The sequence below is a fragment of the Tyto alba genome, unplaced genomic scaffold (genome assembly GCF_018691265.1).
Source record: "Tyto alba isolate M040663 unplaced genomic scaffold, T.alba_DEE_v4.0 Super-Scaffold_6, whole genome shotgun sequence".
NCBI lineage: Eukaryota > Metazoa > Chordata > Aves > Strigiformes > Tytonidae > Tyto > Tyto alba.
Window position 1 is genome coordinate 27,290,959 of NW_024881327.1, and position 24,202 is coordinate 27,315,160.

Here is a 24,202-nt window from a genome sequence, read left to right on the forward strand (position 1 = left end):
TTTTATTGTCATAAATTAGGCCACTAAGATTTTTATTTTTTAGGTTTTTTTATAGTTTCCAATTTTGCTTTCTGGTTTAAGCCCAGAGGGCAACTGAGCACCATGCAGCTGCTTGCCCACTCCTTCCCACTCAGGAAAGGAGAAAAAAATAAAACAAAATGACCAGGGATTGAGACAAGGACAGGGAGGGATGACTCACCAAATATGGCCACAGGCAAAAGACAGGCTTGCTAAGGGGAAAAAAAAAAGAACATCAATTTAATTTGAACACCACCACCGCTAAATTTACCAATCAGAGTAGGACAGTGAGAAATAGAACCACATCTTACAAACATCTTTCCCTCACCCCTTCCCAGGCTCATCTTTGCTCCCAATTTCTCTACCTCCTCCCTGCCAGTGGTGCATGGGGACAGAGGTTTGGGGTGTGCAGTCAGTTCATCACCCATTGTCTCTGCCGCTCCTTCCTCCTCAAGGGAAGGACTCCTCACACTCTTCACTTGCTCCACTGTGGGATCCCTCCCACGGGAGATAGTCCTCCACAAACTCCTCTGACACAAGTCCTTCACACTGGGCTGCATTTCTTCATGAACTGCTCCAGTGTGGGCTGCAGGTGGGCATCTGTTACACCATGGACCTCCATGGGCTGCAGGGGAACAGCCTGCCCTCTCACCATGGGCTTCAGAGGAGGCTCTGTTCTGGTGCACATCCTCCCTGACTACTCCTTCCTTCAGCTGACCTCAGTGTTTGCAGAGGTATTTCCTTCACAACTCCCACCTTTACTCCCATGTTCCCCTTCTTAAATATGTTATCACAGAGGCGCAGCCACTGTTGCTAATTGGCTCAGCCTTGGCCAGAGATGGGTCTGACTTGGAGCCAGGGGAGCTTTGAGAAGATTCTCATAGGACACACCTCTGTAGCCCTTCCTATGCTACCAAAACTGCACTACAGACAAACCCAATACACGGGTGCTAATGGCTCTTGTGCAGGCATCTGCTTATTGAATTCTAGCAAAGCAGGAACCTGAAGCAAGTACTGTGTTATTCCCCTGCCTGTTGAATTGTGATTCTCAGCAATGTATAGCCAGAGACTTGCCATCACTGCTCCACTTACTTAGCAAACCTCAATGCAGTGAACATCTGGGTAGTCAGGAAGGCATTAGAGTGGTCTCTGGGTGTGTTCAGAAAAACAGCATGGCACTCATGAAACTTACATGAGTAATTTTTGCAAGCCCTAGAAATTTAAAAGAAAGCTAATAACCCCCAAAGCATAAAATCTGCATTAATTAAAGATTAATTTCCCCCAAACCCTTTCCCACTGACTACTGAGGTAGGCTGAATGGATATTTGTGTATTGAGAAATATCAGATAATGATAACTATAGTCTAGTTCTTAAAATTAATGTCTTCCATAGACACCACAGTTTTTGAAAAATCGTTGATTTTTTCCATATGTTTACTACATCTTGCTCAGTTTATGAGGCATGGCAACATCACACATCTTTGCCACCAGCTGTTAGTAATAAAGAGGAGAGAGCTTAGAACTGTAGTAAGTTTGCCATCAGCTGAACTATTTATTAATCCAAATGTTTTTGAAAATTCAACAAAGTTCCATTGTAAATATGGAAGCATCTATTGTTGTAGTTACAAGTTTACATCACTGAAATAATAAATAATTGTAAATATGTACAATATATAAGTATGTAAACAATTAACATTTATGTCAAAGTGGAATCATTATTCAGCAGCACTTCTGAAAGAGATTCTAACATATTGCTATTGAAGAGGTGATACTATTGTTTTCTAGTAGTGTTAAATATCCTTTTTTATTCCCTCTCATAATTCAGATTTTAAGGAGTGATCAGTACTGACCCTATATGATGGCTAAATGATGTGTCTGATTCTCATTTTAAATGAGGCAGAGAGCAGTTATTGGTATCACACCAGATACATGGAATCCAAGAAAATCCTTTTTTCCACTTCCACCCCTTTCCACAAGTTGTTAAGCACAGATCACCTGTAATGGAGATCTAAGGTCAAGAGTTTGCATGTGAATAACTTTCTGATTTCTAAATCAAATCTTCTTGGGGAGACAAATTATTACATTATTTGCTTAGATTTATGTTAGCATCATGTAGATGCTTTTCAAAGTGCCTTTATAATCCACTACATTGCCAGGATAAAACACTGGAGCCTTTACCAAAAGAACTAAGTGAAATGAGAATAAACTACTCAGAGCTCCAAATCTCCTGGCCATAGTGCCTATGTCTGAGTGACCAACTTATTTCCACCTCCCTTAATGCCTTCAGAAAAGGAAGAATGAATTATGAAAGAGGTGTTGCACCAGGAGCTAGTTCTCTTAAACAGAGCATACATTGTAAGATATTAACTTGAACACTGCTAACACCACTGGCAGCACAGCATTCATCTGTCACCCCAGATAAAACCAGATTTGGTACTCAGTGTGTTGGTGGCTCTGATAGCTGGTTGTACCTCAGCTAGAAAGTTCAAAGCTAGAGGGAGTTATATCTGAAGGGTCTGCAGTCATGCTGTTTGGACAGCACTGCAGGCACACACCAAAGGAGATCTAGCATGGCAGGCAGCAGTGCAGGGTCTCAAACACACAGGTAACTGGAACACCATAGTTGTGTTTGGATTTTGTCTTAGCAAACCTACTGCTGGCTCTGTCTCAAACTGAGGCTGAGACAGCATCAGGACTGTGTTGTTGCAGAGCTGGGTGAGACATGCCTGAATGTCATCTCATCTTTTCTGAGCTTCTCGTGTATCTCTACAATTTATCAGTTCCAGAGTTGTCTCAGTGGCTCACAAAACTGCTGAAATAATTTCTCAGGGGTTAAGAACCCCAGATTTGTGTGACAGAATTGAAGGAAAGAATACCACATTTATATTCATTAGTGTGAATTGGTGACTTCTGATGATGTTCAGTTTGGATTTTTACTAGACTGTGTCTCATACTGAATTGATAACAACTTGAAAGATCACCTGAATAGAAGAAGTGGCCAATGGGTTGCTATGGTAGTCTGAAAGGCAAAAAAATCACCTTATTTTACACATTGTGTCATCTGTACACAGAGGAGACATCACTGACACAATTATACTCTACTTAAAGTGAAAATATAAGTCAGGAAGGTTAAATGTGTTTCAGGTTTCTGCTTCATCCAAAATAATCTGTCTGGACATGGCATTTAGGCCCAATCAAATATTTATTTAGGAAAGATGTGCCCAGCTTTACATGACATCTCCCTTACTGGGATACTGTGTATTTCAGATTGGTACGATGACTCAGTATGTTTGTATTTCAGTGGTTAAAATAGGGGTAAATCAGAGAATTTTATTTCATGGATGGAAAGGGAAGTCTGGTTATCAAAATGAACTTTGAATTAATTTTGTCAGCAACTTGTAATTTGTCTGAGGATGTGGAATTTCCTGGGAGAAGTTACAGGATTACAGCAAACTTGAGATACCAGGAAAACCAGTGCATTTCATTGTGCAAATAACACTTCATGTGATAATAACATGCTTCTTATGTTTGCTGCCTTGTTGATTTGTTTTGTTTTGTTTGCTTGTTTGTTTGTTTGTTTTTTCTGCCTTGCTTTATGAGAAGATTTTTTTCACCTAAATTGCACTATTTCCTTTCAGAATAACTATGGCAATTTTCATCTTGTATTAACGTACATTGGAATTTGTGTATTACTTGTATTTGCAGAAAAAAAGCTGCTTAGTATCCAATTTCTTATGCTACCTTAACATTCATTCTTCAGTTGGTCCATTTCAGTTTGGCTCTCTGATTCCTGTAACACTGAAAATGAAAGATTACACAAAACCTTGTTTCCAATTACTTTTTGCGGGTTCCTGTTTTTAGCGTGTGACCTTGCCTGTACCTTTAGAGGATTTATCTTACACTTTCTACTTGTTACAGTGACTATTAAAGCATGGTGTTATATTTTTGGATGATAAGTAATCAAATAGAAGTGCGTTGCTGACTCTCATGTGAACAGGACAGAACTGATGAAAAATGTAGAACATTTGCAGCTTCTGTTACACACTTCCAGGTATTTGAATATTGTGAGTTGGTCAAAAGAGGCTGTAAGAATGAGTATGTTTAAATTTCTCTATATATGCTGTTGTGTGTTTAAACATTGACACTTCACATGTTCAGCTTTTGCTCTGTAGCTGTCAGAACTGGGAATCATCTTCTCTTACAGGGAAAGGAAAGCTGCAATGGCTGGTATGGTCATGTGAATCCAATATCTAGAGCTTTAAGACCAGCATCATGAGAGTTCATAAAATCACCAGAGCTGACAACAGAGCACAGCTTCAACATTAGAACAGAAACAATATCAAGGGTATGGAAAGAACTGCACACAGTTTTCATAATCTAACATGTTTTCCATACATGAACTATTGCTTGGCTTGGTAGCAGATTCCTCAGTGGCATTATGAGGACTTCTGCAAGGCCACCTGTTTAGTGCCCCCTAATGATTTTCTTTCTGCATTTCATGGTAGTACTTTTCTTTCTACTTCTTTCCAGCATAAACACTTAACAGTACTTTGGTGTATGGCTTGCTCAGATATTTTGATCCTTCTGATCCAACAGTTCTCTTCTACATTTCTTTGTAGAGGCCCATCATGCATAGAAGATACTGAGAGTAGGCTGTTAGCCCTAATAATTCTTTATTGGGAGAACATCTGTTAGGTTTGTTGTGAAAACAGCAGGAGATATTTTTGTCAAGTGCTTATACCACAGTTCAGGCTGTTTTATAGACTAGTAACTTAGATACTTTTTGTGCCTAAAAGGAAAATTACATGCTACCATAGGCTTTTCAACCATAAATCTTCATCTAGTCTGTCATTTCTGTGCTTTAATATGACAGGCATGTTATTGAAATGACACCTATGAGATCAAGTTCTCCTCACATCTTGCAGAAGATAAGCTGTGAATTTTGGTCCAATTAATTTTTAGTCTTTCTGTAGTCAGATGGGACCGTATTTTTTTCCTATCTTACTTTTTTTTCTGCCTCTGTAGTATGAGAGAATCAACTGTGAGCAGTCTGATCCATCAGTCCTAGATAAGCCTAGGATTTTTTAAAAATCTGCACTGAAATTAGCTCAGAGTTACTTCACGGTATACTTCCTTTTTTGCAGTCATTACTGGAAGAATGGCAGTCAGGTACGCAGTGGTTAATGGCATTTCATTAGGGACAGAATTTTTTAGCGGTCAGAGGCATTATCTGATGTGTTTAAGCATCCTATATTCTGACTATATTCTTGTTTAGTGCAAAACCTGATTGTATTGGAAGCAAATGACTTGTTGCCTTAAAGACCAAACACCGACATTTCCTTACTATGATGCACACAGTATTTAATTAAAAAAAGTCTTCCTTGAATCAAGTTTTCTAACAACAGTTGTGGGACGGGAACTTGAACCACTGTTCTTCAAGTGTTGAAAATACGTTTTGGTACAGTGCTGTGCTAAATCTATTTTATGCCTAAATCTCCATGATTAAGGGTTCATTTCTTTCAGTCTGCCCTCGAGGATTCTGCCTCTAAGTCTTCTTACCCTTCCCTTGAAAGGGAGATAATGTGTATCTACAAGGTACCTCAGTCTTACAGACTTAAAGAATGATCCAGAGAAACTATTGACTACAGAGTGAGTTGAGGGAGACTGGCTTCTTATCTTAGCCACTAACCTCGAAGCTTGAAGTGAGCCAAGTGAATAGGCATGTAGCACCCCTGTTTCCTGGCACAGGCCCATTTTTCTCTGAAGATTCCATTATTTATGCCTTTAGTCCATTATTTATGTCTCTATTCCATCATGTATTAGAATTGAGAGGACGGAGCATGTCTGAAGTTTATGCAGATACCATTGGCGTACTAGAGCACTTAAAACTGGTGCATATATTCTTTATGTATTGCAATGTTTGGTGGCAAGAGGAAACAGAACAGTATCAGGGAATGTATAAAGGGTAGGTGTAATGCATTTATGTTTATCTATAGGACACTATTAAATTCTCGTTATTATATAGGAAACATTAGCACTATCTCTAGTTTTATTTCTTATTCACCACAGAAATTGATGGAAAAAACTCATGTACATGTTCAAGTGATTGAAAATCGGCAAAATTGTAAAACTGGAAAAATTAAGTTTATGCTTGCTGAGTCACTGATGATTTAAATAGGTTTAGTGTTTTTCATAAGGTCTTTTCCTGTAGAAGAGAAAAATACAACATGCTGTTTAGCTGCCCATAAATATTTACTTTGCTATTATACAAAACTTGCAATTGATGGTGTTTAGAGAAGCATGTCTTTCACAATCCAACATTCTTTTCTTGAGCAGTCACTGAAATCAAATTTGGATACAACAGTCCCTTTTAAAGTTTGTGGTAGTAAATTATCAATGCAAAGATTGAGGTTTATTGTTGCTTTTGAGAGTTAACAAGAAAGGAAATATTTGAGGTTCTTCTTTAATATGAACATTTGCCAAAAGTAGTTAGTATCCACAATGTCAATAGATTTTAGAAAAAATTTCTCACACAGAGGACCTTAAGAACATAAGAAGCTCACTGTTTTCCTTGGCACACATTTAATGTTTCTCCTAGGTTAACTCTGAGGCATCTGTACAACAGCGGTGGTAACTGATCTCAGTTACACAGTTGTGTTTGGGATGATTAAGATCTTCCATACCTCCAAAATACTCAATATCACCTCCTCCTCACAAGAAGAGTCAAAAAACCTGATGATGAATACTATTTATATGTGTTTTCTCAATTCTCTGAGAATATAATTTTGTTGTTTATTGATAACATAAGTTTTTTACACCTAAGACATACTTTGTGTGGAGTCACGGGTCAGCATTTGCCTTGTATTACACTAGGTATAGTTGAGACTTTTGCCTGGGATTTGCAAGAAGTGGATGTTGATTGGGAGTCACTCCTTTAGGAAAACTAGCTGGATCTTATGTTTTTTTTTTTTGTCTTGAAGAAACTGAATCAGATCCTAAGTGCACTAATCACTGGGCTGTGTAGTATGGTTCTGCTCACTATTATCTGGCCCAGCAGAACTGTGTTCTTTCTTACAGAATATCATGACTTCAAGGGATAGCATGCTCTTATTCAGGAGTTCTCTAAATTCAGGTGGTTGTGATATTCCACTGAGTTGTAGATCTAATTTTTAACTTCTTCAGGCTGAAGACGGAATTGAATTCAACAGCCCCATTTCCTGCAGGAGCACTGTAACCACTGCACTGTTAGAAAGGCCAATTTTATGCCTTTTTTTTGTTTTTTTTTTTTGGAGGGGTGCTGTGCTTTCAAAAGTAGTTGTGGCATCTGTGTTTGGGAGATCTGTATTAATAACAGAGCTGTGTTATTCCTCTGTTACCTGTGCTCAGCTACTCCAATGGGGCCTAATACAGGCTTTGCAAACCAAGGTGATGGAATTCAGGGGAGTCTGCCAGGAGTAACTACTAAGCTGCTATATTCCAGTATGACCAGAAGCAAAACTTCAGGCAGACTTTGAAGACCTCAATATAAAAATATAGGCAAGTGTGAACTTCAGGAAGTGACATAGTCAAGCAAGGATTGTCTGAATGTCACTTGGATTTAGATTCCTAAAAGTCACCTAAATCCTTATCTTTATTTGTGCCAGGATATTTGAGGTGTTACTTGTGGGTAAAGGCAGAAATTTAGCTGAGATATCCCAAAATCTTATATTGCAGCATTTGCAACTTCTGAATAAACTGTTGATTAAGAAAAACATTTCTGACAACCAATTAACTCTCTACAACATTCTTTATATTTCTCTTGTTGTGGGGAATAGTGATGGTCAGATTACAGACCTTGTCAACTCACCCAGGCTGTACCTTTTCAATAGACAGAGCTACCACTCTTCTTATTCTCACCCTGAGCTGGCTGTTCCAGATGTTCAGAAAACTCCACCATCTTTACATTGACCATCAATTTATATCCTGCTTGCTAGATAAACCCAGTAGTAGGACGGTGTTGTGACTGAATCACTGGAATATGAAGAAGGTTATCAAATGAGATACTGCTAGCATCTCACACCATATTGGTACTGTATGCATTTTCAATGTTACCTGGTCTGCAAACAGTGGAAGTCACATGAGACACTGCACTGGATGGGTCTCAAGGAGGTCAGACAACATGTGATGCTCAGCAGTATCAGAAAAGGTACATACAACTGCACAAATTCAGTTTTCTTAATTTCTGCTGTCTGTACAGTGTCTGCAGTGTCTAGTAACCAGAGATATCAGAAATAGATGATAATTCTAATATTATCAGCAAAAAAAGTTTCCTTACAAATAGTCTTTGTGCCATGATGGAACAAGAGGCATTGCAGAATGATGGAAAATTGCTGTAAATCCCACATGCCTACAGGCTTCTCAGTCAAGGCAGTAATACAGGCAGTGAGGTTGGGGATATAAATCTAGTCTCTGTGCAGCAATTAAGAAATAGTTCAACTTCCATTTGTGCCAGTCAGTCTGGTAACCTGTTCACAGAAGGGCACTTGCAGCAGAGCCAGCCAAAGGGATAACCCTCAGAGACTGGCATTTACAAGACTAATAATACGTATGTTGTAGGCCTCAGTCTTTTCAGGTTCTTTGGGGAGAGGCTGCCAGGGTAATGGATGCATTTACACTTTAGTTTCCTGCCATGACCAATTTCAATGTGATTGATCTTCCTGACAAAGAAGATAAACTATAGTCGTCATTTAGGAAGATATTTTCTGGAAGTAATAATCCTACCATCCAATTTCACCTTATTGTAGGGAAAATTGTGATTATTTTTAGTCAGTTTTGAATAAAGATGTATTAATTTCATAGTTTCAATCTTGCTATTAAAAATTAATTTGGCATTTTGGTTTTGTTTCTATTTAAAAGTATGACATTTTCCAAGTATATGAGATCACAGTCTTAATGGAGTTATGTTTAAATATATAAATATATGTATAAAATACATGTCTAGGCTTTTGTAAAGGTTTGAATTTTTGTACTTTGTTCAGCTCAACTGAATTTAGAAAATAATTTTTCTCTATTCTTCTATATTCCATTTATAAAACAGAAAATACTAGTTGCAAATTCTACAGAATACTGTGATAAGTTATAATTTTATAAAGTACTTAAAAAATGGGACAGAATTATTGTACATAAGTGGAACAGTCCTTATCCCTTCTATTGTCACTTAAAACAAAGATTATAATAGTTGCCTGATTCCTTAATAAAAGAAACTTAGGAACATAGAGCTTTTGAATAATTAGTAAGGGATTATTTTTAACTAGGAAATAAGCTGTATTTAGCCTTATTGTTTAAATTCATTGTGTATTTTAATTTTTTTCAACGAAAATGCCTATCCAACTCTAGTTCATCTGAAATGTTTAGAAATTTCAATTAAGCTGTAAGTCTGGATATTGGGTGAACTAAATTATATGGATGACACTAGGCTGTCCACTAAAAAGAAAGTTTACATACAACTTTTCATTAAGAATCTAAAAGCCATTTATAGCATATATTAAATCATATAGCTGTTCTGTGTAATGGGGAGGGCTGCTATTGAAAATATAGGAGTTACCGATTGACACCAGAATGATAAAACTGCACTCTTTTGTTTTTCAGGTTTTAGGAACAGATGAGGATAATATGGGGGATGGTTGCTCTCAGAAACTGGCTTCTGCCAAGTTCCTTCGACTTTTGCTCCTAATACTGATTCCATGCATCTGTGCCCTTATCCTTTTGTTGGTGATCCTGCTTACCTTTGTAGGTGAGTGCTAATGGAGTAAACTGACACATTTTAAATTAAGGAGACTGAAAATGAGACTGCATTCTCAAGTGCTAATGTAATTGTGGACATTAAAGATATATCTTAGCACATCTACCTAACAAACTAATCTACGTAGTGATTTAATAGTGTTTGTTGAAGACAAATAAATATGCCATTGAGATTTATATATTTAAAAAGTGTTTAAGGTTCCAAAGAGGAAACCTTTTCTGCGTTTCTCAGAGTACATTTCTGAGGAGCACACTACCCTGAGTATGTAGTATGTAGATGGTTTTCAGCAGTCATTTTACAAGTACAAAAAGATATTTATGTTAGAACTTTAGATCACTGACAGTGGAATGGAATATTAATCCCTTTACGTCACACATTGATGTGCAAATCTGATATTTATTTTCAGGTGAAAGTTAATTTATAAGTAGCCACTAATCTTTCTGAACAGCCTATAAAATGTTACTACTTATCTAAGGAAAAATATGCTCATTTCTCCTAAATATGAAATATGTATCAATGCAGAACCCCAAGTATGTTTTGTGAATACTTCCAGGTATAACAGATTTCATAATGGCTTAGTCTGTTAACTAACTCTGTGTCTGTTACAGAATTAAAAGTTAATAATTTATTACCAATTTTTTTTTTTAAAAGCCTTCTCTTTGTTACTGTGAGAGAAGCTGACAATTTTAGCATTAAATTGGTTCAACTACAACATGAGAAAGACAATAATGCTAGGTTAAAGCATTACTTTTTTAGGAAAAAAAAAGAAAGTAGAGAAATCATCTGTTTTCAGTGCTGAGGGTTTCTGGGATTTTTGCTTTTTTTTGTTAATGAGAACATCTTCTAATTGAGCTTCCTTAAGTACTTCAGAAGCACATCTGCAACAAGTGGAGTAATGTCTGAGGCATATAGACATAAATCTAATTTCCTATTTTAAACCTATTTCAATACACATCATACAATCAAACAGCAATCACAGGAGGAAACTAAACACATCTCAATAGCACCTTCAGCACTATCAAGACAACTTAAATCTGTTTTCTCAATTCAGTCTGTAAAAGATTTGTAACAAGACATTGTAGGCCTGTTCCTTTAATTTAGCTTGTTAGGGAAGTAAAAAAAAACAAAGTTAGTGAATGTTATGATTGACAAGTAAGTTGTGGGATATATCTTTAAACTAAGAACATTCTGAAGTGGATTAAGATCAAATAAATCTGGCAATTAGGAAATATGATGCCATTCAATTTACTTTCCTTATGCTTAGCATTCCATTTGTATTCTTCATATCCTTTACCCTAGATTTTCATTCTTTAGTGAGAAAGCAGACAAAAAAGCAGGTATATTTATGTCAGCTCTACTCAATCTCCTCCTCTGAGGCATGTATTGACATAACACTCATTAAAATGTATTAAATCCCCTGGGAAAATGGGACCTGTTCTGATCCTACTTACATAGCAAAAATCAGGACTGTCTCCTCTTAAGTCAATGTAATTACTGTAGGGTGAAGAGTAAGGCTTGGTGTTATTACCCAAGCCTAAAACTGGCAAAGCTCCCTTTAGCATCTTTTGAATTAGCATGATTATAATTTAGTATTCTTCTGTCTCAGCTAGCAGCTTTCATTTTATGTGCAATGATAACCTAGAAACAAATATATCCGATGATTGGAAGTAAACGAACAACTTCTGCGGGCATTTTTAAAGTGTGTGTAATATAATGTAGCTTGTTCTATTTATTGAGAATACACTATATCCAGAATAGTAGTTCATACTCATTTCAGATCAATAATAACTGAATTCTGTTACAGTCTAATATTGGTATGATGACTTATAATACAAGAAATGAGTTGATTGTCCTGACTGGCTAACACAAATTATTCGATATATATAAAACTCTAGTCTTATTTTTTCGTTAAACGGATGAGTTAAATTCTGTGCTTGTCATTCTAGTATCTTTCACAGGTGCTTAAAACATAAATACAGAGGTCTAGTATATAATTTAGAACCTTATTAACTTATTTGATTTGACTTTGGTAATGAACTCATTGGAAAATCAGGCCTTTTATATTTTGCAAGAAAGTATTTTGTTTCCTGTGGTAAATTTGTAGGTAATTTTTCTTTTCCCTCTGTAATATTTTTTTGATTAAATGAGGCATTTACACATGAAAAAGTGTGCATGCATCTTAGTGCTTTCCTATTCACTTTCCTTACATCTGCTCTGTTGCCTTCACATCATTTCAAGTGCTGATGTTGAAGAAACTGAAAAGTTGGTATTGGTGGAAGGAGATGGATACAGAAGTACTGCAGTAATAGACAATATCCTACTTGAAGTGTGTCATGGGGGTCTATTTTCAGAATATGACATTAATCAACCTTTCAAAAATTATTTACCATTTTGTTAGAACTGTGTACAAAGAAAGGACACGCAAATTATCATTAGTGATACATATTATTTTGACTAAAGCTACAAAAGAATTCTATGGTCTGCAGAATAAAATAGCAAACTCAGTTGTTTAGCTTTGATTTTGCATAAGTACTTACACTCTGGCTCTACACACTCTTCTGTCTCTCACCAGGAGTACAGCATGCTTGTCAACTTGTAGAATAAAACATTGTAATGAACGAATGTTGTTTCACTCACTGAAGTGGAGGCAGTACCAGCTGCTATACAAGAAGTCTAGCATTTGGATCATGACCGTAATATTTGTTGATTGCCTGTGTTACATCAGAGGACAGGAAGGCTTATGGTGCTTGCTTTGGCTTGTTGTAGACCTAATGTGGAAGACCTTGTCCATGAAGACCTAACTCAGTACTATAAATTTGTAGGGGGAAGAAAAGGCTAGATCATTACATGACTACATCATACATAAAATTACTGATATCTTACAATTTCATTTGACCCCTATAGACATCAATAGCCTTCTAATAAGACTGGGCTATAATTTTTTTCTGGGGATTATAGTTAGTATGGTATAGTAAACTTTAATTACTTTCCAGAAAAACAAACAATAACAAAATCCATTGTGTGAATAGCTAAATCTTTCTTTAAAATAGAGAAATGTAAAGTCACCTTCAACTTGTGTTAGAATCTGTAGTCTATGTCCCATTTTGCTTACACTGAAAAAAAAATCCTCAAGTAATGAATAATTTGCAAACATTACAAAGGAGAAAATTAGCATGTTTGTAAGAATAAAAAACCTCTGGCATTTTAATGCTTTTCCTTGCAGAAAGGAAGTGTTCTAAACCGCTTGAAACACTGTTTTTAAAAAGTCCTTCACAGCTTGTGAACATTATACCAAACTAAATTTTTTTTTATTGTAACATAATTGCTTACCACTGCAGTTACTTATCTGGGAAAACAAAATGCTTTATACTTACAGTTCCATAAAGGAAAATCAATTATATTTTATCTTATACTGATAAATACATTCCATGGTAGACATCCCATTCCTCCCGTTCCTTCACATCAGTATCCCCAACTCATACTTACGTGATCTTCTACCACCTCCTGTTAACAGCCATCTACAGCTAATGCTTTGCCTATTGTTTTCTGTAGAATACAGAACAAGTTTTGTGACACACATAAAGAATGATTTCATGTCTATCAGACTTTTACAGTCCAGATGTAATTTTGGGGTATATGATCACATTGCAGGACCACATCAAATAAGCCTGCATTTCAGACAAGCAGCATACCCTCTTATCTATGCACAATGCTAGGCATTCATGCATTTTGCAAAATAATACTTAAAAAATCTGTTAGTCTGTTAACACTGGTGGAAATGAGGATTACAATTAAAGTCTCTAAGATGCACTGTTGACTGGATATGCAAACAATTGAGGTTTTGGTTCTCTCACCATCCTTATATTATCAACATATAGTGTTTATATTTTGGCTCTGACATGTATTTTGAGATTAATTTTGATTCCCAGTAAGAATTATTACAAGTGATGGGTTGTATTTAGCTTTTTCATCTTATTCTCCATAAAACCAAAGCTCACTAATAGCTGCATTTTCATTAATCTTTTATAAGTATGAACCAGCACGGGCAGTTCTCAAATCATTCTGTCGTTTGGGCTATCTGTAGCAAGATTCAGTCTACCTGAGAGATGCTGTCAATGTTTTCGCGTGCCGCTGGTTGAGTAATGATCATTACTATTATATTATCTATGAGACCTGTGTTGTCCTTTCACTTCACCTCCTGAGGGTGCAAAAGGAGCTGTGTCTGCTTCACAGAATAAACATCAGGAAACGTACATTATAGTAAAACTGTTAGGCTTAGCTTTGTGGCTGTTGGATCTTCCACATTCATAAGGTAACATGCATATTTCAGTACTCCTGTATCAGTTTGGGAACCCAACTGTACTGGCCCATAAGGAACTTTTTGCCACACAGGGGAAGTTAAAGTTGCAGAGTTTACTCTAGAGTAGAAGGATCTTGATCCCTGAATCATTTGGACATTCTGATAGTTCTCCAAGTGATGTTGACCCTCGAGGCATATGAAATGTCGTGAAAATCTAAAGTGACTAGCAGCAAGGAGATCCAAAAGTTTTAACTGTGAAAGCAACATGAAATATAAATAATTCATTGTCAGTCAATGACGGTATTTGCTGTAAGACAGGTGTCTAAATTTAGGAGTTTAATACTAACATATAAATCATTTAATCCTGGAAGTTTCTCTCATGGAAGATGGTGATCATCAGCTAAATTATCTGCTGGTTCTTTAATTTGATCTTGCCAACTGTGGTGGTGCAACCCTACCTCTTGGGCCGCTTGGCGCTTGGTGCAATTTTCCCCGCTTTGGGTCACATGCAAACCCAAGCTGAGCAGGGTTGCTCTGAACCAGAGCATAAAGGCACTCCCTTAGCGCTCCTGACTCCTACCTCCCCTGTTGCTTGGAAATGGACCACATGCCAACTCAAATGGCTCAGGAAAAGCAGTAGACCAGAGCATTAAGGTGCCCCTGAGCCCACCCTGTTTCTGCTGCCTCCTCTCCTATTGTTTGAGAACAACAACAAGGGCAGGGAACAAGAGCATTAAGACACTCCCCTAGCCCACCTGGTTTCTGCTTCCCTCTCTTACTGCTTAAGGAGCATTAGGAACCACTGATATGTCCTGACAACCTAGTACATTTGTATTTGGGTTGTGGCCCAAAGTCGATGATACCAGAACTCCAAGATCTAGCAAGTTTTGAGCTTGCTCAACTGGTAGAAAGTATCAGAATATTCCATCATCTGAATTGGGCTGAAATGGAGAAATACCTGATGAAAGTCAATTATCTCAGACCAAATAAGTAGCAATTCTAAGCAAGACCCTTTGAGCTCTCCTGGATCACAGTGGGCTGTGACCAGCATCTCCCCTGAGCTGGGACGCCTCTCAGGTTCAGACTTCTTGAAGTTTGAAGCTGATGTAAGGCCAGGGTGAAGTCAGACTTCTTCTTGAATCTCAATTGTTGCTCATTGAGAAATACTGATGCATTGTGAGTATTTGCTCCGAACACAGGAAGCAGGAAATTTTAACTAATTTTAACTATAGGCTAGCCTCTTCCATCCACCTCTTTACCTATCTATGTGCTTGAATATGCACATTTGCCTTCACAAGTGCGGATGTCAATATATTTCACTGGCTAATGTGTGTGGGTGTCTATTTTGTGTGTTTATGTATATAAATATATATATATTTTTTGATTTAGAATACCTTGTAGTAAGTTAGTGTGAATCTTGCTGTTCTTGAATCTGTAATCAAGTCACTATTTTAGTCATAACATATTTTACTAAATCACTTTGTTAAATCGATCAACCATTAAGTGCTGCTAAAATTTAACCTTTGATCTGCCTCACACCACAAATAAATCTTAAATTGCTATTAAATCATAACCGTGTGAGGTACTTTCATCCATGACAAAAACATAGCTATATTGTGGAGAATGTTCAGAGGAGTGTATTGCAGTCCAGCCTGTATTTCACCCATCTGTAAGAACTGATTTTGTCTAGCAAGCCTTCTTTACTGATACACCTGGAATGCTGGAAAAAAAAAAGAAAGATCTTGTGAATGTAGCTTCAGGTCAGAATGTCTGCCGTAAGACATCACTGAGGTCAGTGGAGAATTGTGCTTGTGATCTAGATTATAATAATGAAAGTCTGGCAGTCCACCCAGAACAGATGGACAGAAGGTCACAGTGACAGAAGCATGGATTCTGGTGTAGCATAACTGATTCCCAAAGATCCCATGGAGCTTTTTTCATTAGACAGTGTAAAGTGAGTGTTTAACACAGAGGCACAGAGTTAAAGATTGGTTTCTGAATTGCACCAGAGACACTATGTATATGTTACATTTAATTTCTTAGGTTAAGAAAACATTTACAAATAAAAATTTCCAGTTACATGACATGTCGTGCTCAAGAAACAGGAAAAAAGAAAGATACCAGATAAGATTTATTTATTAGGCCACAGTGTTATGACTGTAACTTGGAACTTTCAGGCAACAACAGGTGTTAATATGAAAGGTAGCTACTGTCTTCCCCTCCAGTCCTCTAGTATGATCCTGACAATTTCTACTGAGACTTTGTTGCCTGAAAGCCAGAGGCTGATGAAAGGGAAAATCTCTCCTTTTTGTACAGGACCTTAGGAGCCTGGCTTCCTTCTGCAGCTTCTTTAGAAGATGCCTTCCACAAAGTCTGCTTTGAGTTTCATTTTATCTGGGAACTGATCCATTATTTGCATAAGACACCTGTTAAGTTACATTAAAAAAAAAAAAAAAAAAACAACTGACCTCCTTTTTGGACCCTTGGGCAGCCAGTAAGCAGTTGAAGGCAATGTCTTTACTTGACAGGAGGAACAGGATAAAGTCTATTACTGCAGCTCAACTGATGTGCAATGGCTTGATATGCTATGGGACCTCCATATCATCAGTGATGTGCCCATTTCTTCAGAGTGCAGAGTCATAGGGACAGACCCCGTGGAAGAAATCTCAGTGGGTATGTGCTGGCTAGTTATAGTAGTGAACCAGTGTTTTAGTCCCTCTGGAACTGCCTCATCCATTACACATACTTTGGTAGGCTGCTTTGCTCTGTTTCATTAGCTTTTTAAACAAACTTGGTCTTTTGAGATTTCCTGCTGTGAACTGCTAGAAATCACCAACAGTATACACTGCCAAAACTTCAGTTTAATAGCTTGAACAATGTGACCATCCATTTCAGATCTTTAAAGAAAATATTAATTCCCCAATAGTGAACAGCAACTGGGAAATAGTCAGTAAAACTGTTGGCAAAGCATCGCTTTGAACTGAATGATCCTGGTGCTAGTTCATTTTGTACCAAACATGATGAAGGTCAGCATGCTGTATATTTCTGTCATCTGGACATGTCCAGCTGTAGCTGGAAACACAAATCCAAAATTGTTACAGTTATTTCTCAACTAAGGGACTATCTGGTTTATGATTTACTGTCTACAGCTCTATATGAACTCACATCTGAAGAAGAGTTTGATATAGTGTGCATGTATACATGAATAAAATGTATGTTCTGTATGTGTTGTATGGCTGTTAGCAGACTTTGATTGAGAGTAATTCAGTTCTCATTACTGAATAGATTAAAAAAGATTGTTTTAAAGCATTGCACTGTTTTCTTATGTATCCTAAAACTTAAATAATTCCTTCAGGGCTTTTGATGCTATAAAAAAATCTCTGGTAAGCTTAATTTAAGATTGAAGATATACAGTAGTATTTTTAGGGGGAAAAAGGATGAGAAACAAAGCAAATGGGAGCCTAACTCAGAGAGTGAACTCTATAGCCTGGAATTAAGTGCTTGAATTCCCTACCGTGCATTAGGAAGATGAGAGAATAGAAGGAAAACATGATAACAAGGTGACTCAGGAAGGTGATCCAAAACCCTTGCATACTAAGTGGAAACAGAGTTGTCATCTAGAGCTAGCTAGTGGGGAATGCCAAGAAGAGGTGTATGCCTACCTCAGTCAAGGACATATGCACCAGAGCCCAGGCTCACATTATTTTGTGGAAAAACCCCTACCTATTAAAAAATTTAATACTACTCATTGTCATCTAAGATGTTATAATTGGGAAAGCCTTTTGTGTAGAAGAGGTTCATTGTGTGGTGCACCTGTCAAGAAGAGAAGGGGAGCTGTTATCACTAGGAAACTGTGGAAATAGAACAAAAAATGCTATTGTTGAAAAGATGGGTTGAAGAAGTGAACAAGCATTTGGGAATCTCAGTGAAAGAAGTAAATGATTTTATGGGTAGTGATGGACATGGGTATTATTTGTAGTTCCAGAAAAATAATTAAATAAGGCTGAGAAGGGAGAGGATAGTATTCAGTGGGTAACTCCAATATTTTCCTTAACAGTATTTATTACTCCACTGTATTAAACCAAAAGGTTTTTTTAAACTTATTTCTGGGGTTTACCTGTCTTGTAATGTATTGCCTGCTATTCTGCTGACTGATATATAAATAGCTAATAATTTTAACTTTCATTTTAAATCATTATTTGTAGCTCTTTGGGACCAAAGTTTTCCAGGCTTGTTCAATCTTTATGTTGAGTAGAAGAGAAGAGACAAGCCTAGGGAGGAGGAGAGAGAATGTGAAAAAAATCCCCTCAGCTATTCTTGAGTTATGGAAAAAAATCATGTCCTTTTCCAAAGGAGGAAAAAAAGCTGATTTTAACTTTTTGAAAACTACAGAAAAAAAGCTACTAAAAAAACCTACTGCAGGTTGAATCTTGAAACAAAGTAGGCATTTGCATCATAGAGATTCAAAGCTTTATCTGGAATCAAAGCATCCAAGTAAAGCTACATATGAGTGAGCACAATTTCTGAGCATGATCACTCATAAGTCCTTAGATTTTAGCAAATCATATTAATGGTCCCTATTTGTGAAACCAGAGCGCATTATTTCTTCCCATTTGTCCTGACCAGAGGACTGAAGAAAAAAAATAGTGCTGCTGAAATAATTTGCAGGTGGGAGAGTTTTTGTTGTTTCTGTAAAAACACACAGTAAATTCCTCCAGATCTCAATGAATTACGAACATTTGCTGGTGAAAAACAGAAACCTTAACATGTATATATATGAAGTTCCCCTGGGTTCTTCCAGTAGAAGTTAGACACAAAGATTTACTTACAGTTAGTGACACTGGAGCCAAAACAATCCAGGCTGGATAAATGAGGATATGGTAAATTTGAAATGGTAACTGTTTCATTGAACCCTATTATATTTCAGGAATCTTATGAGTTTTTCTTGCTAGTTCCAGTTGCTATAGTTAAAGGTTACTCAGTGGAAAAGAAAATGTTAAGATTGTCCCTTTTCATTTAGTCTAGTGCTCTTATTTTCTTATCTATAAATCTTTCTGATCCAAAGTCACATCAGACTTTAACTATAAGTTGGGTTCTTCTGACATTGTTAGTTATTTGTAACTGTGACTAATAAAGATTTCCTCATGCCCAGTCTGTGAATTTCAGACTAGTCAACTAATTTAGTCTAACTGCAAAGTGCATCAAAGGGTGAAAAGAGGAATTCAATAACAGCTGTGAGATGGGGCTCAGGATACCTGAGTGGGTATGGGCTGTGTGTGGTGCCTGGAGCTGGCAGAGCTGTGGGTTTGGCTAGGGAGAGAGCCTGGAGTGGTGGCAGGTGAACGATGCCTGAGAGCTGATCATGCGACTAGCCATTTTGGTAAAACCAATAACCAAACTGAAAATGGAGTTCAGGAGAGATGGTGGTGGGTGTTGTGTGGACTCAAAAGTCATCTGTACCAAGCAGTTAATGATCAAATCAGTATGAGACCTAGGAAAAAACGATTTACATATCAGTATGGAAAGAAAAATATGTGCCATTTGCCTTGAGTTTAGACGGTTTGTAGAGAACAACAGGAGGTGAATTCTTGTTAATGTGCTTCAGGTGTGACAGTCTTTTTGGCTTGAGGGCTTGTGGCTAGATGTAAGGGTGAGAGAGAAGAAAAGAATAAGTAGAAAACCTTCTTTCCACATGGAGCCCAGCTGAAGAAAGCCATGTTTTAGGCCTTTTCTTTGGATTTTGTCTAAGGAAAGGCTGTTGTATTTGTATCACATCATTGAAAGGACAGATATTCTTCACTCCCTTCTTTTTACTATATTGTCTTAAAGCATTGTGTGAGAGAGGTATTTTGGGAAGAGACAATAAGAAAAGCTATTAAAATTATCAGTTGTTTCCAGGGTATTTAAAACCAGGAGATTTTACATTTTGAGGGATTCCTTTTAAGTATTTTTAATAAAGTCTAGCTGAACTGTGTTTATTATGATTGTTAAACTCTTTTACATGAGTAGCTAGTGGCAAAATTTGCTTTTGCTATTTACCAAAAATTCCTTATATTGTGATATGGAGTGGTGCTTCTCTTCTGGCATTAAATATGACTCTAAAATAATTGGTTAAAAAATCTGAGTTAGTATTTGTAGTTTTTATTATAGATAACTAAGTTATATGTCCTATATATGTTTGAGATGCCTTCTTTAGTATTTGGATTAATTAGATATTTCAATAATAGTCACAGGTTAAAAATAGATTCTCTTACTATTTAGTTTGAACTTCCTAATGCTTGTGGGATGCACCTCCTTAGTGTTATGCAGCTGTTCTGATTTATGAACTATAATTACTTGCAACTGTTCATAAAACTAAGCCAAGTCTGTGTTTTTCTATGATATAATAAATGAACAAGAAAAAAAGTACAGCAAGTGCCTAAAATTTTGGATAAAACTATATATTTAAAATCCAGTATCAGAGAAGAATGACAAAGAACTCGTAGACCTATATTTAGCAGTGGTAGTTAAATTACATAATCCTATGTAGAGAAAACAATTACCTCTTTTAATTTTAAAAGTTAGTGAATATAAAATATATTAAAAATGTATCAATTCCCTTAACGCTTCAGAACTAGCTTCTGAAGATGGTGGTACTAAGAAAACAAGAGATGATACAATTTAAAAAAAGAAAAAAGAAATAGTATTGCCAATCTTGTTAATACTCTGATAGAACAAATACATGTTGTAACTTCCCAAAATTACACTCTACAGTTATAAACATGTAAGAGTTCAGTGACCTAGTACAAGCAAGATTAAAACATTTGTAGTTCATGGAAGCGTTTATTTGTTTTTCTATTTATATGATTCTCTATTTATTCTACAGTAGTCATAGCTTTTGTTTTGATGTGCTACTGTTATTTTGTTGCTACATAAAATTCTTAACTTTAGTTCTCTTTAATTTTAACTTTGAAATAAATATTACTTTTTTTAATCCATGCCATTGTATTTATTATTAACCTTTCAAAATGTGTTGATAACACTTGTCCTTCCAGGTGATAGTAATTTTGGTGCTTTTTTTCCTTTCTTCCAGGGGTGTTAGAAAAGACATGCTTTTATTCAAATGGAAGTGAGGTCCTCACAGTTAATGGTGACATTGAAACCTCTGATGTTCTTTTGCCAAGCATGGTTGAAAACAGTTCCAAGACTGATCCCACAATGGATCTCAGCACACAGCCTTCTTCCTGGACCACTATGCCTTTATCCCACGTTGACAAAATGAACAAGAACTCAAACATATTTAGAGAGACCTTCCAGGAAAATTCATTTGCTCTCACAACTCAAGCCACCATGCTCAATCCTCACCCTACATATGAAGCTGCTTTGGCAGAGGGCTCTGAAGACAGCACCCAGCTGTTTGTCACTGCAGAGGAGGCAACTTTCTGGTCTATAGATGCATCCTTTAACAACACAGAGAGGATGACCACTCTGCCAGTATTAAATCCTACTCGTCCATCTGTGTCACAAAAAATGGATCAGAAAAAAGGTAAGTTTACATTTTATTTGGCTTCACAATTCTGACTCAGAAAATACAGAACATAGTTGGCATGCTTCCCATGTGTTCCCATGAGTTCTAAGGAATGTGTCCCTTTTGATAATTTATTTTGTTGTGCACATTCCATGTTGCAAGCAACTAGTTTCTTATCAGAATATTTGATCAATCCCATTGAGGAAGATGCAGTAGATTCTTTCAGGTATGAATACTTACAATATGTTCTTGATAGTCATGCATGCTTGCCAAGGCTGAAAATGAGCTATTGCAGACCGTATTCAGTTTGTTTGCAGATTGAATTTTCTATGTTTCTCTAAAATGTTTGTGGCAACTACCTTCCTGAACTTGTTACAACTTTTTCTCTGTTAATGGGTAAATTCTTTTCTAATTTGAAGCAGTTTCTCTATGTAGCAATAATGTTCCCTTGAAGTTTCTGAAGACTATAACAAAATAGAGAATAATTAACTGTGATCAGCTTGTCTTTGGTTTGTTTTTTTTTTTTTTTGTGTTGTTTTTTTTTTTTTTTTTCAATTTGACTATGAATGTAGGTGCACTTCATTAGGGCCATTGTAATTGTAGTGATTCATTATGGGAGTGGTAGTGAAAGGTTCCCTGATATTGTTTTGCTAACAACTGTAACACTAGGGTACCATATTAAAATGAACCTGTTTATCTTGAACTGCGAACACTCCTTTGCTCTTAATCCCACCAAAGCACAAAACAAGACATATTCCAGGTCATAGAGAGTTCTGAAATAGATGAAAAGAGATAGTGACCTAGAAGTGGCACACTCTAATAAATATATTTTTGAAATTTCTATAAAATGAAAATGAAGAGATGGTATGTGACAGTGGTGATCGCTTCTGAAAGGCAACTGAATTATGTTGTTTTGAGAAGCAGGTCTGTGTGTCATTCCTCTGTTGGATTCTGTGCTCAGTTAAGTTTTAAGATCTGATATTAATTATCCCAGATTTTTTGCTTTGCTTGTTTTTTTTAAGCATTCTGCCTTCAAGAGTTTTACGTGTGTCTCCACCCTCCCCCATCATCAAACAGGCAGATAAAAGCTCAGTTACCTGTTTTTCTTGTTCTTTCTGGACTGAAGTAAAAGTAGAGAAAACTTTTGAATAAGACTATTTCTTTAAAATGTGGTACACAGAAGATATTCCTTTTGAGAGCATTTCAGTGATAGCATATTTTCTCAATCAAAAATTAGCTTTCAAAAATAATACCCTACTGTGAATCAATTATTTGTCAGTATTTTCTTTTGTCTCCTAGACTGTAGTGACTCCACAGGCCATTTAAACAGTGCAGGCTTTCTCTAGGTTCTGTTTGCTATATCATTTTTCTTAAATAGATTTATGTCTTATTTTCTCTCCCCGCACCCCAAACTCAGAACAAGTGTATATAAATGAACATTTGTATCCTATTAGTGATTAATTTATTTACCTCTTCTGGTAACGTGATTAATTACAAGGAACAATGTAAAAGTAGTGTGCTACACTACGGATACTTCCAACCCATAAGATTTTCAATAATTACTGTAGCAAAGGACACCTCAAAGTTAGTGGCCTGATGATTAATGTTGAGCAAAACTGTAGGGTAATATACCACCCATTTTTCTTATCTAGGTCTTCTTTGTTGTGTTGTGGGATCTAAGTGTTTCTGTTCTAGAAGATGGTGTCTTTGCATTGCAGTCTTATTAACTGGGTAGATACAGTATAGGTATATTGTGTAAGATTCTGTGCTTGTATTTTTATTCATCTGCCTAATCATCATATTTGAGATACCTGGAATTCCAGGAAATACAGATGAAACAGTGTAAAACTTATTTTTTCATTTTCTTATCATGTTGGAATGAACTCTTTTGAGATGGATATGTGTATGTGTGTGTATGGGAGGTGATATCTTTTCCTCCTAGGATGCTGATGCAGGGACAGTGCTACAGTGGCTCAGGACAACCCTAGGTCTGGATTTCTAAACTTTAAGATATTTGGGGTTTGGTATTATATAGAAATCTAGTTGTAGTCCATGAAGAAATCTGTGAGTATGTGCTCTATTCTGGTGAGTGCAATTTGCTCCAACAGCTGTATGACTGTGTTCTATATTCAATATACATGACTACTTGGAATTCAGCTGTGAAGCAATTTATTCTGTGTAAAGAGAAAAGGACAAAAGATTTTCAAAGGCAAATTTGAAATACCATGGGTTTCATTAAAAAACGAAAACAACAACAATAAACCCCCATCCTAAGCTGAGCTACTTCAAGTTAGGTTTTTCTCCCCGTCAGAAACATCGTGAGCGTTACTAACCAATAACCCCTCGGTTTTAGATTCTGTTATCAAGTGTTTTGCTTATCTGTATTTATGCGGACATTGCCTTAATTCTGTGTGTAGATACATTGAAAATATATATATATTTTGGGGATCCAGAAGAATTTGGTCTCAGAATAAATATGTGTTCCTGTGACTGTCCAAGGCATGGAGGACTAGAAAGCAGGGGATTTTGCTGAGTACACAGAGCTCCTCACTACTTCACTTGTCCTGGCCTTTGCAAATTAACTCCTCCCACTCATC

At 36.6% G+C, this 24,202-nt stretch overlaps 1 protein-coding gene across 3 annotated transcripts in view; it reads left to right on the forward strand.

Moving 5' to 3' along the window:
- Window positions 1-24,202, forward strand: part of CORIN (corin, serine peptidase) — a 164,327-nt gene that overhangs the window by 8,476 nt on the left and 131,649 nt on the right. For all 3 annotated transcript variants that reach the window (XM_042807702.1, XM_032998954.2, XM_042807703.1), the window contains exons 2-3: window positions 9,645-9,789; window positions 21,171-21,623. In XM_042807702.1, the coding sequence (XP_042663636.1) occupies window positions 9,645-9,789; window positions 21,171-21,623 (598 nt within the window). The remainder of the gene's footprint in view (window positions 1-9,644; window positions 9,790-21,170; window positions 21,624-24,202) is intronic.